Source organism: Pteropus medius, unplaced genomic scaffold (genome assembly GCF_902729225.1).
Source record: "Pteropus medius unplaced genomic scaffold, Ma_sr-lr_union100, whole genome shotgun sequence".
NCBI classification, from domain to species: domain Eukaryota; kingdom Metazoa; phylum Chordata; class Mammalia; order Chiroptera; family Pteropodidae; genus Pteropus; species Pteropus medius.
Genome location: NW_024349800.1, coordinates 61088720 through 61101103, shown reverse-complemented (window position 1 = coordinate 61101103; position 12384 = coordinate 61088720). Strand labels below are relative to the sequence as shown.

Here is a 12384-nt window from a genome sequence, read left to right as displayed (position 1 = left end):
GGCGGGGGCGACGAGAGTGCCCAGCGCCAGGGGCGGTGGCGCCCAGGCACGGCCAGTCCCGCAGGCGGGCGGCCCAGGGCGCCACAGCGGGGCAGAGCGGCGACGCAGCGCCGGGTGCCCCTAGGTGGGCACACGGAGGCCCGGCGAGGGGCAGCAGGTGCGCGCCAGGAGCCGCGCGGCCACACGGGTCCGCTCCCGGCGCGCCGCACGGACGCGGCGGCCCCCGCCCGCGCCGCTCGGCCCCGTCGCCCCCGTCCCGGCGCCCCGCGCGCCGGCCAATCAGGCGGAGCCGCCGGCCGCCCGGCCCCGAGGCCCCGCCCCGGCCCGGCGCGCCGCCAGCCAATGGGAGGCCGAGCCCGGGCGCCCAGTGCGCGCAGCCCGCGCGGAGCCGGCTCAGAGCGAGAAAAGCGAACCCAACCCGTCGGGGCCGCCGCTCCGGACCCGCCGCCGCCGCCGCCGCCGCCTCCTCCCCCCGGATCGGGTGTACTGTCCCAACCCGAAAGTCCAGTTCTGCGGCCCGGCAGCGGCGAGCGAGCGCGATGACACAGGAGTACGACAAGTGAGTGAGGCGCTGGCGCGCGAGTCCGGCCCGGCGGCCCCGGGCGGCCGCTGAGCGCGGGGCCGGCAGCACCTGCCGCGAGGCCGGGCCGGGCGAGAGCGGGCGGCGCGGTGCGAGGCCGGGCGGGCGCGGCGCGGGCGCGGCTCGCGCGTCCTGTGGTCGACTCCGCGGGGCCTCCGCCTCTCAGCCCGCCCCCCCCCGCCTTTGTTCCACCGAAGCCCCCCGGGGAGCCCCTCGCCTCGGGGGCTAGGCTCCGGGGACGAGCCCCTCTCCCCCGCCTCCGCGTCCTCGCAGGGCGACCCCCTCACGGGCGCGCCCCTCACTGCCCTCCTAGTGGCCCGGGTGCGCGGAAGGAGATTCGGGCCTCTGGCTCCGAGGGCTGCGGCGCCCGGTGCCCCGCGCCCGGGGCGCTCTCGGTGGCTTTTGCTCAGTGGAGTCCATGGAGCTCTTTGGGACGCGCCGCGCGGCTGGAAAGGTAGAGGTCTCCAGGTGATCTCTTGTCGCTCAACCGTGTCATTGGGCCGGCCTGCTAGAACTTCCGAAGGGGGAGATTCGGGGAAGAGTTGACGTGCTCCGGTGTCCCGGCATTTTCTTTTCCCTGGCTGGCCGTGTGAGAAAGTTGCTGTCGGAATTATGGTGCCGCTTGCATCATTGATGGCAATTACAGATTACTGTACCTCAGAATACTCAAAGTATCAAGGGGCTGAAACTTTGAAATCAGGTGCTGTACTAATACGCCTTTCGGAATTTGTGATTAAAGAAATATTTTGACAAATGTAACGTAGTAATGTAAGACGTTCGCAGGGGACATTGGATGAAGAGTATTTCTGTATTTTTTTTTTTTTGCAATTTTTCTGTACATACAAAATTGTTCCAAAATAAATTTGTTCGAAAGTAAGTCACACCAAACCGATTAGTATGTCTCAGATCAGTATACCTAGCGCAGAGAGGTCCCCCTCCTAGTTTTATAATTATTTGCTAATGATCATTTTAAGTGTGCTCTTTTCCTGGATGAGAAGGTTAGATATGTATAGAATATCTTAAATAGATTAATCTTTCGTTGTAGAATATGCAGTTAAATTGTCTCTTGAAAAATATAGTATTTCGGAAGTCTGCGAGATCATTGATGAAGGGTTTAAGATTCCCCCCAAGGCAGTGACGCCCTTTCGGGACTAGCAATAGCCTGTCATATAAGGAAACAGACTAAGAAAGGCAGCTGGTTTCATGTTTATTTCTCTCCTATAGTTTAGATAAGGCAGACTTCCAAAGCTAAATTTTGGCCTTAGGCACACTTTGGAAATGTGAGGCACACCTTCAGGGTGATCACAAACAAAACCATTTGCAAAAAATATTGAATTTATTTTTTGTTGCTTCTACAAATTTGGGATAAGCGTGGGAGAAGAAGGGAAGCTGAAAAACTAGCATTATGGGAATTGAATGAGCCAAGTGCTGTCATAATCTTTTGGAAGTAGCTATTACACTATTAATAATAGCTTAGCAGTACACCAGTAAATCACCCCCCAGGTACTACTAGCTGTTATACTCTGCTCCTGATGGCATAGGAAATGCCTCTTTGTATATTTGGGTTTTTTTTAATTTGTATAAACAGCCTTCATTTTTAAACAGACGATCTGCTTTGAACAACCCATTGTGTTTGTTTTATGTTAAAATAGTACACCACCTTAAGACTTCTTTTTCTACCAGATATAAGCTATGATTATGCCTAGATAGGGTAAAAACACTGGCTTTGAAATAAGACTTAATTTTGACAAGATAAATTAAGTTGTCGGATTCCTCCCACACACCCCCTTTTCCAAAGATGTTCTCCTTTTTCTAAATCTGTTTTTAAAGGGCCTGGGTGCCTGCCAAATCCTAACCTTTGTTGATTGCTTGAAAAGATAATCAGTCTTTCTACATTCACTTTTAGAGTAGGTAGGTCACCTTTAGGCCATTTACATATTTCATTTGTGTGTTGCAATGAGAACCGATCCTTAAATTTGCTTGTTAGAAGAGCGATAATTCAGAGTAGTTCTGAACATTTAAATTTTTTTTCCTTAAAAAAAAACCTGCTTCATTTTGCTGGAGGTGGTGTTCCATTTTTTTCTCTTTATTGACTTATTAAATAGTACCAACTGAATGGTTGTTGAGACTGTTTACATATTAAGTTTTTGGGATCAGTAATGTTTGCTTTAATCTTTTAAATTAAGTCTTCTGTAAGAGTTTTACTAAGAGCTACGTTGATTTTTCTGGATTTTTCCTACCAAACTGCAGTGTTAAAATGAAATAGTTCTTGTCTAGTTTTGAAAACTGGTGAAGATTTTTTAAAAGATTCCACATATTTTCTTTAAAATCTGTTTGTTCAGTGGCTTCATTTAATTGTAGATTCTTAAGTGTTTATCTCTAAGATAAACAGTTAACTCCCATGCCAGAAAATTATGCCTCCTTATTGATTTACAGTCCCCTTTGGCCACATTCCATGCTCAATCTGCTGGTAATCAGTAGAATATTCTAACTTTCTCGTATACCCCGGAGGATTAAATGAGGTATCCCTTTTTCATTCCGCCCCTTCCTCCTCTCCCCCTCGTTCGTGGGCAGGGAAGTTTTTAAGGCATGGTATCAGCAGAAGAAAGAGGGAAATAACATGTAGCAGCATGATAATTGAACCATATATACTCTTCTTTAAGAGGGTACAGTCCTCATTGCATATGTCTGAAAAGAATAAGCGTTCTGTTTTACATTACTTTGTCCTTATATTCGTTTATGTGCAGTGTTTGAATAGCCTGCATTTTCTTGGAGCGTTTTGTTTTTTTCCTGCCAAATAGTATATCCTGGGTTCCCTGTGTCAGTTAACTGCAAGTTTCCCTATGTTTAAATGCCTTTTATCTTACTGGTGACCCATTGGCCTGCATTTAAGTAAGTTGTCTTCTGGTCTTGTCTTAATTTACTTTACTAGGGTCATTGATGAGACAATGGACTGCTTTATTGGAACATCAATTAATTGGTTGTTTGGTCCTTTGAAAATGAGCTTATGATGCCTCGCAGTAGAAAAGTATGATAAATATTTTTTTAATTTCTCTGAAGCAAACGGCCAGTGTTGGTTCTTCAGAATGAAGCACTTTATCCACAGCGGCGCTCCTACACTAGTGAGGATGAAGCCTGGAAATCCTTCCTGGAAAACCCTCTCACTGCAGCAACCAAGGCGATGATGAGCATCAATGGAGATGAAGACAGTGCAGCTGCGCTGGGCTTGCTCTACGACTATTACAAGGTAGGCTCGCCTGCTCTTTAAAAACCCTTAACAACAGCCCACGATGCACTTGATTCAACGGCATATAAAACAGTAATTTGCTGGTAGAATGTAATACAAGTTGCTTCTTTAGTGACTATAAATAGTTTAATGAGTACTTTGAATTACTATGGTTCAAAGCTGAAAGTCTGCGATCACAGAATCAAAGAGTTGTTTTTAAATTGTGTGAAGTAGCCAGCTGTTCTGGCTCTGTCTGAAAAGTAAAGCTACCATAAAAGAAGATGGAAGATGTGTCTTATTGAGATTGAACATTTCTCAAAGGTAGTTCTTAGTGCCATCAGAGTGGGCACTGGTTCATTCCTGTGTAGGCAGAGTGATTTCCTTTTCCCCAGATGATATTACAGAGCCTTTGATTTGAGTTGGTTGTAAGATTCGTGAAAAAACAAACTATTTTCTGGTCTTGGACTTCCTAGTTCTAAGATCGGGATACATTTTGTTGCCCGCTTCTGGAGATTTGGATGAGTCTTAAATATAGTCTCTCCTCTGCCTGGGGTTTTGCACGGCGTTCATAGCTGGACATGACACCACCGATCTGTGTCATTGTCATTGCCCTAATAACACTAACTTCCACTTACTGATTACCTGTACTACGCTAGCTATGTTCACAATGCGTACGTTACTTCTGATGCTTCCAGAATCCCTGCAGAATACGTGGTGTTATCCCTAGTTAGCAGATGAGAACAATCAGGTTCTCAGGTCTCACAACTACTAAATGTTGCAGCCAGGATTTCAGGCCTGGTCTGGTTTGTGCCAGGCATTCTCTTCAGTGTGCCATGCTGTCCCCTGTGGGATGTGCTTTGCCTGCTGGATTCACTTTGGCGATTCTCCTTTCTGACCAATAGCAGATATGTGGGGATGGCTACACGTTACAGTTTATTTTTCCCATCCTTTGTTTTGAAACTTTCAAGCCGATGGAAAACTTAAAATAACAGGATAATTAACTCCCAAATACACCTAGATTGACCAGTTGCCTGCCTTTTGTTATATTCTGGCACTGTGTTCTTTCTTGAATATAAGGAATGCAGAGGGGAAAAAGCAAAGAAGATAGTTTGATTATCAAAATTAGGGTGGGACATAAACAAAAGATTTTAATTTTTTTCTGGTCTGAGGTCATGTGGCCAGCTTACTGCATTTGAGAGACCGAGGTAAGTATTTTTTTGACTATGAATGGAATCTTGTATAGTAACTAATGATGCTAGAAAAACCCTTGCCCGGGAAGTGTAGCCACGAAGGATTCCTTTGAAGTAGAACTTATTATATATCTGTTCTTTATGGCATGTCTTATTGACTCAATCAGTATAAAAACCATGAGTTTCTAAGTACTAATGATGAAGTTTGAAGTTATATATTTTTAACTGAAACTTTTGAGAATGCGAGGAAACCAACAAGTTTAGTACCAGAAAGACTGATGTGATAACACTGATTGCAGTGATTGTGTGTGTATATTTTAAATAAAGGATCCTAAAGGTATTTTATATCTTAGGAGAAGATAAATCTTCATGTCTGTCCATTAAGGGTGACAATATTACTAGTGCTCTATGTCATGTTTCTTCGGATAGGTATAGGGTTATTTATTTATTTTTCATGAACTGACTTATTTGTTTCATTTTTTTGGGCTATAACCGTCAGTCATTTTTACATAATAATTTTGATAAAGGTTTAAAAGCACATTGTTACTAAATGAAACGATTTATTTTGTCTTTAAGGGTAAAACAAGTTGTAAGAATAGAATCGCTACATTCACATTGAAAACCAGTTTCAAACTTCTTAGCAGTTTTGCTGGGACCATGTCTCAGTTGGATTGATGTCTGCAGAGCACCAAGGAGCGTTTGCCTGCTTTCACCTTCTGTACAAAGAAGAGCAGAATCAAAAAAGGAATAGAACAAACTGAGTTTGATTTATCCTTTGAATAATTGACAATATGAATCCCAGAGTATCTAAAGAAATTTATCATTTGAAAGCAGCATTTGGATCTTGGGAGTACACTGTTACGTGGCTGATCCTTTTGATTTTGCATTTATTTGCTCTGAAAGGAAGGGTAGCAAAGAAGAACAGTGAGAAAGTTGAAAGAGCCCGGTTGCATTTTCAGTAGCTTCTTCTCTATGACCTTACATAGGTAAATGGGTGAAACCAGGCCACAGGTATTTCTTTTAAGAGAGAAAACCCAAACTCAATGATAGTAAGACTATGATGCCCTAAGTTTATTTGGCCACTAATTAACAGTTGGTTTTTATATATCGACCTGATGACCAGATCGAAGCTCTTGGGGGCAGACACTGTCTTATTCATCGTGTTTCCCCAGCATTCAGTAGACATATGAATAACTGAACTTACCGAAAAATAAAAGGCTGTCATGTGTGTTACCATCTAAGGTTCCAAGAGAGAGAAGATCATCAACAGCAAAGGCAGATGTTGAGCACCCAGAGGCAGATCACAGCAAAAGGTAATGTCTAACATAGAGCATAAACTAGTACCCTTGACAAATACCAGATTTCTGTGAAAATAAGATGAGAGTTTATTTAAGTGAACAAACACTAGTGAAAGTGATAGTTAAGTTGGACTCTTAACTGTCTACATTCACATTTCATTACTGATTTGCCTCTTACTAATCATGATTCTATTACTCTAAGAAGTTACCAGTTTCTTTAGACATAGTTGCCTTTTCTAGAAAACAAAGCATTAACTTTCTCTTCCAAAGAGATGTTTTTAGTAATAACATAAGTATTTGCTGATTTGTCTTTGATGCTCTCTTAAGAAGGATGTGGCTATGGTGGAGGTCCATTTTAAAAAGTTAAGTACCAGTGATCTTGACAAACCGCCTAAGCAAGATTTAATGAAATACATTCAACTGTAGTCCAATCTCCTATTGAAGTTAATTTTAAAATATTTTGGGTTAAAACTTTAAGAAAATTAAATCAAGGCTTTATGGCCATGAAACAAGTAAATACACCTTTTAAATTGCCCTGGGTTCTATTACCGTAAAGGAGTAAAACATTTTTAAAGAAAGAAGAATCACTCAGAATCCCACTGTCCTGAGGAGGTATTTATCTATCTGTGGTTGTAGTTACAGTCGTGGGTAGGATGCAGTAGTAAGGCTTCTTCTGCTTTGTATGTTTGATAAATATTTTCCATGTTGCTGTTTTAATCTTCATAATTACCCTTTGGTGAAGGGCTTATGACTTTTGTTTTCTGCTTTTTATTATGAGCATTTTCAAACATAACAAAAGTAGAGAAATAGTATAAACACACATGTATCATTACCAGCCTCTTCAGTTACCAACATAATTCCTCCTGTTTAATATACTCTTTCTTCTCTTTTTAAATTAATTAATTTTTAAATTTATTTTTGCCAAGTATTTTAAAGCAAAACCTAGCTATCCTTAACATTAAGGCTGTTTAATTTTTTACTGCTATAAAGCCTTAGTATAAACACACATGTATCATTACCAGCCTCTTCAGTTACCAACATAATTCCTCCTGTTTAATATACTCTTTCTTCTCTTTTTAAATTAATTAATTTTTAAATTTATTTTTGCCAAGTATTTTAAAGCAAAACCTAGCTATCCTTAACATTAAGGCTGTTTAATTTTTTACTGCTATAAAGCCTTAGTGAACAACTTTCTAGATAGCTTTTTCTTTTTTCCCTCAAGATAAATTCCTGGGCGTGAGTATATAGTTCAAGGTTTGAATATTTTATTGATCTTGAAATGTACAAAATTGCCAAATTGCTTTTTTTCTTAAAGGTATCAGCCTATATGATTTGAGGGGCCCTGAAAATTCATTGATTTTACCCTGGACTAGAAATCATCTTATATTACCCAGGATATCTATTTAACCAAAAGTAATTTTACGCAAATATATCTACTGGTACAATGTAATCATAGGTTTTCTTTTGATGAAAGAGAAAGCCAAATTAGCAAGCGTAAGTACCAGGAGAAGTGGCGACCAGTAATAATAGCTCATACTTCTTGAACTCTCTGTGCCCGGCCTTGTTACACACATTTCAGTATATCATCTCGTTTTATCCTCCCTCGTCACGACCTCGTGACACCATTTTATAGATGAGCATGTAGTTACTATGAGATGAAGTAGGTTGCTCGAGGTCACATAGAATCTGAGCTGAGGCCTTCTGACATTAGAGTCTGTGTGTGACCCACTGTCCACGACTGCTCCTGCCAACCATGTTTGTAGCTTCAAGGTTCTAATGAAATATAATGTTATTATGATTATGGGAAATAAAGCGTAATAGAGGAGAGCTCTGAGTTCTCAATATTCAAATGAAATTTTACTACTTTTGGATTTTACTTGACCTATAACTATGAAGTCTTTTTTTCTTTCTCTAGTATTGGGTTGTTGTGCCTTTTTCTATTTATTTGGTTTCTACCAAGTGTATTATTATTATTGCATAGGACCCAACAGCCTGATGCCATTAGGAAAATAAAAATTGTCAAAAAACTGTATCAGCATCGAGTTTAAAAACATAGTTTGTTTGTTTGTTTTTCCTTAAAGAAACAGCATACCAAATGTGACTGAGCAGTCCCTCATTTCTGCTGGAGAAAACAGAGTGCAAGTTCTGAAAAATGTGCCATTTAACATTGTCCTTCCTCATGGCAACCAACTGGGCATTGATAAGAGAGGCCATCTAACAGTTCCTGATACAACAGTCACTGTCTCCATAGCAACGATGCCTACCCACTCCATCAAGACAGAAACCCAGCCCCACGGCTTTGCTTCAGGAATCCCCCCAGCAGTGTATCATCCTGAGCCCACTGAGCGGGTGGTGGTTTTCGACCGGAACCTTAATACTGACCAGTTCAGCTCTGGTGCTCAACCCCCAAATGCTCAAAGGCGAACTCCAGACTCTACCTTCTCAGAGACCTTCAAGGAAGGCGTTCAGGAGGTACAGGAAACAAAAGCATCTTCCTGAGATGGCTGTGTGTTTGTATAAGTATCGGGTTCCACCTCTTCCTTGTTATGTAAGCCTGAAACTCAGCCTAAAATGAATGGATTAGGGACAAAAGTGTTTTTTTAAAGAGAAAAGCCCCGTGGGTATAATTTGTAAACTAAACCTATAAACCCAGAAATTATTATCAAGAGCACATGGCTAATCTTACCAGCAGCTGAGTTAACAATTATGATTTCAGCTAAGTGATTTGCTGGATAAGGAGAAAGAGAATCATATACATAATTTTCCATCGACAACAGATATATCCATATAGTCCATTTTCAACTGTTGCCCTAGAACAACAAGCTCCCTGCAACTGGTCTTAATCTAAAACGATTTGTCATGTGTTTGCTTGGTGTTTCTTGGTTGGTAGCATTGTCAGGGAGGCAGATGGATCTTAATGCCAAATGCACAGTGTGACGTTTACAAATGAACTGCAGATACTTCTGAGGGTTTTGTGGTGATGAACACCTTACTCAGGTAAAAATGAGGAACTGAAGATGTTTGAAACTATTTAATGGTGGGGGTGGGGGTAGGGATAGGGGACCATCTCTCTCCTTAAAAAGGTAGAAGTAGAGTAGTAACCTCATTTGAGAGAGCGCACCATGTGCAAACTTGATACCGTATCTTAACTTCGTACAATGATAGCGCGGGCTGCTAAAAGTTTTGAGATTTTGGTTGCAGATTCTAGAATTTGAACGGAATTGGGATGTGTGGAAAAGGGGAGAGGGACGAGCGCTCTGTGGGAGTACCTACCTAGATTGTTTGAATTTAATTGAGCGACATATGAAATGGATATTTTTAATTTTTTAATTTTCTAAGTTTTCACAGAGTTAAAATTTTTATTTTCAAATAAACGTTGAAAGAGTAGTGGGTTGCTGTAAGCCACGTGCGCTGTGCTGTACCAGACTTGGTCTTTAGTAAGCCTGATAACCAGTTAAATAGTTGTGGCTCATTGCGTTGATATTTCAGGTTTTCTTCCCCTCGGAGCTCAGTCTGCGGATGCCTGGCATGAATTCAGAGGACTATGTTTTTGACAGTGTTTCTGGGTAATGGTTGTCTTTTAATTTGATTTTTAACTTTCAGCTTTTATGACATTTCTTTTTGTTAATTTGATACTGAAAAATCAGAGGTGGCTTTAGCGGGCTTTCACTTGTATCTTACTACAGTTACTGTGGTAAGAAAATCTTTCTTTGCTAGAGGACATTTGCTTCAGTGCATTGTTTTGAATTCTGAGCTGTGTTTTATGTTTCCTTAATTCTTGGTGTTGGTGCTTCTTCTTTCCTTTAGTTTCTTTATGCCATGGTAGTAGAATGGAATCTTAAGAGATGAGGGGATTAAATCGATCTCGGAGGTCTCTTCTGTTTCCAAAAGTGTATAATTCTGTGAGAATTTAGGAATAACATCAGATAGATAAAGGCTTTTTTTTTTTTAATTAGCCTCACTAATGATAAAATAAATGAAGTCAACTTTTTTCTGACCTGATAACCACTTTCTTTAAACTTCACAAAATGATATCTCATACTTACTGGGAATATGAATATTCTCCAAGTTAATTATGAGCATCTATAAGCACCTTCAGGTTTGTTGGCATCTAGAGATTTCATTTTATAATTTTGTCTTATGCATTTTTTATGTGTATGTATTTTGAAATTTAAAAAAAAATTTATTTAAAAGTCCAGGATTTTATGGGAATCAAGACTTCCCTTAAAGACCTGCCTCAAGTTGCAGGAGTCAAGAACCGAAATGCCTTTAGGATCTAGGACAGGGGTCGGCGAATTTTTTCCATAAAGGATCAGATAGTAAATACTGTAGGCTTCGTGGGCCATGTAGCCTCTGTTGCAACTACCCAGCTCTGCTGCCTTAGTACAAAAACAGTCGTAGATAATGTGTAAACAAAGGGCGTGGCTGTATTTCAATACATTTTAAATTTTTATTTACAAAAAGAGGTGTAATTTGCCAACCCCTCACCTAGACAGGTTATCAAGCAACTTCAGGGGGGTATACAATCGTACTGTAGGGTAATAGGAAATGTAGAGAATTGTGGAGTGCCCATCTGAAGACATTTAAATTACAGGCAAAAACAACATAAAAGTACTGTGCTGACCAAATCAAATTTGATCAGAGGACTGCCAGCCACCTGTTTACAACCTTTGCTGGGTAAATAGCAGATTGGCACCATGTCTTAAGAGATTTCCTTCCAAAGTCCTTTTCACTTATTAGCATCTTTAATATTTTTAGCCTCCAAACTCTTGATGGTTAACAGTACTTCATGAAATTTCTAGTAGGCATTTTGTAGTCCATCTGAGAAATTTGAGAATTTCTGTGTTGCTTAGGATTATATTTATCTTGGAAAAAGTAGCAAATGCTATTTATAATATGACATGGTCAGTTGGTTGTTTCCTGGTAGTCTGCTATTTGCATATATCCACGCTGAAGCATTTCAAGATTGAGCTAAAACATATAGGGAGCTTCCCAGAGAATGGATTAGAGATCTGTGACTCTTTGTCCTTTAGGAACAACTTTGAATATACCCTAGAAGCCTCAAAATCGCTCCGACAGAAGCCGGGAGATAGCACCATGACATACCTGAACAAAGGCCAGTTCTATCCTGTCACCTTAAAGGATGTGAGCAGCAATGAGGGAATCCACCACCCCATCAGCAAAGTGCGAGTAAGTTCTGCTTTTAGTTCTGTTCTCTAGAAGAGCTGTCAGAGCTTAATATTTCCAGGTCTGAAGCAGATCTAAATGAAGGTCTAAAATTGCAGTTTCAAGCCAGTTTAACTGTAAAATCTGAAACCGAGTACGTTTCCAAAAGATACTCACCCTTTAGTGTCTTTATGTTGTAATGCACATTCTCTTTCGTAGAGTGTGATCATGGTGGTTTTTGCTGAAGACAAAAGCAGAGAAGATCAGTTAAGGCATTGGAAGTACTGGCACTCCCGGCAGCACACAGCTAAACAAAGATGCATTGACATAGGTAAGTAGCTCCAGAGTCTGCTTTTATTCCCAGAGGCGCAAGCATCCAGTTTTCTAAATCCAATTATTTTTGGCAGTGATCAGCTTCCTGCCGAAAGCATTTGAGTTTTTATGCCAGCTACTGATCCATTCCAGACACTGTCCTTGGCCTCCTGGAATCAGTGCTCTTAACATTACTTCCTTATGTGCCCCATGCAGCGGCCTTCCATGTGACACTGGGGCCATAAGCTATATATAGCCACCTCACATAAGAATGTCCTGCTTTTTGGTCTGCAAATTTTTTGAAGGGTAATGTCTTTTTAAGAGATTCATTCTGATTATTTGAAGATGATAGTAAGGTGGAGGGAAAAAAACCAATCAGCAAGTAAAAAAATACTGCTGATGTGCGGTTAGCTAGCAGTCGTGCCTAGTTACGTGCTGAGTTGCTTTGCTAAGCTCCTCTCTCTGTAAATAGACCCAGAGATTCATCACGTGGGGTATAGCAGCAGACCTGTGCAAGTCCGTAGCTTTATGAAAACTACTCTTGCTGTATATGCAATTTTCATATAAAACTGTTGTATCATAAGATGGCTCTTAATCTTAGTGTTACTTCTT

At 41.2% G+C, this 12384-nt stretch overlaps 1 protein-coding gene across 3 annotated transcripts in view; it reads left to right on the top strand.

Annotated features, from left to right (window-relative positions):
- Nucleotides 1-382: 382 nt before the first annotated feature.
- GRHL1 (grainyhead like transcription factor 1) overlaps nucleotides 383-12384 on the top strand; it is a 43357-nt gene continuing 31355 nt past the window's right edge. Inside the window, exons 1-7 of one of the 3 annotated variants that reach the window (XM_039888090.1) lie at nucleotides 383-559; nucleotides 3641-3827; nucleotides 6239-6309; nucleotides 8376-8766; nucleotides 9784-9860; nucleotides 11328-11484; nucleotides 11680-11791. In XM_039888090.1, coding sequence (XP_039744024.1) covers nucleotides 540-559; nucleotides 3641-3827; nucleotides 6239-6309; nucleotides 8376-8766; nucleotides 9784-9860; nucleotides 11328-11484; nucleotides 11680-11791 — 1015 coding nt within the window. In that variant the 5' untranslated portion in view covers nucleotides 383-539. Of the gene's footprint in view, nucleotides 560-999; nucleotides 1281-3640; nucleotides 3828-6238; nucleotides 6310-8375; nucleotides 8767-9783; nucleotides 9861-11327; nucleotides 11485-11679; nucleotides 11792-12384 lie in introns of those variants that run through there. The other 2 variants (XM_039888092.1, XM_039888093.1) reach the window with 2 other exon arrangements.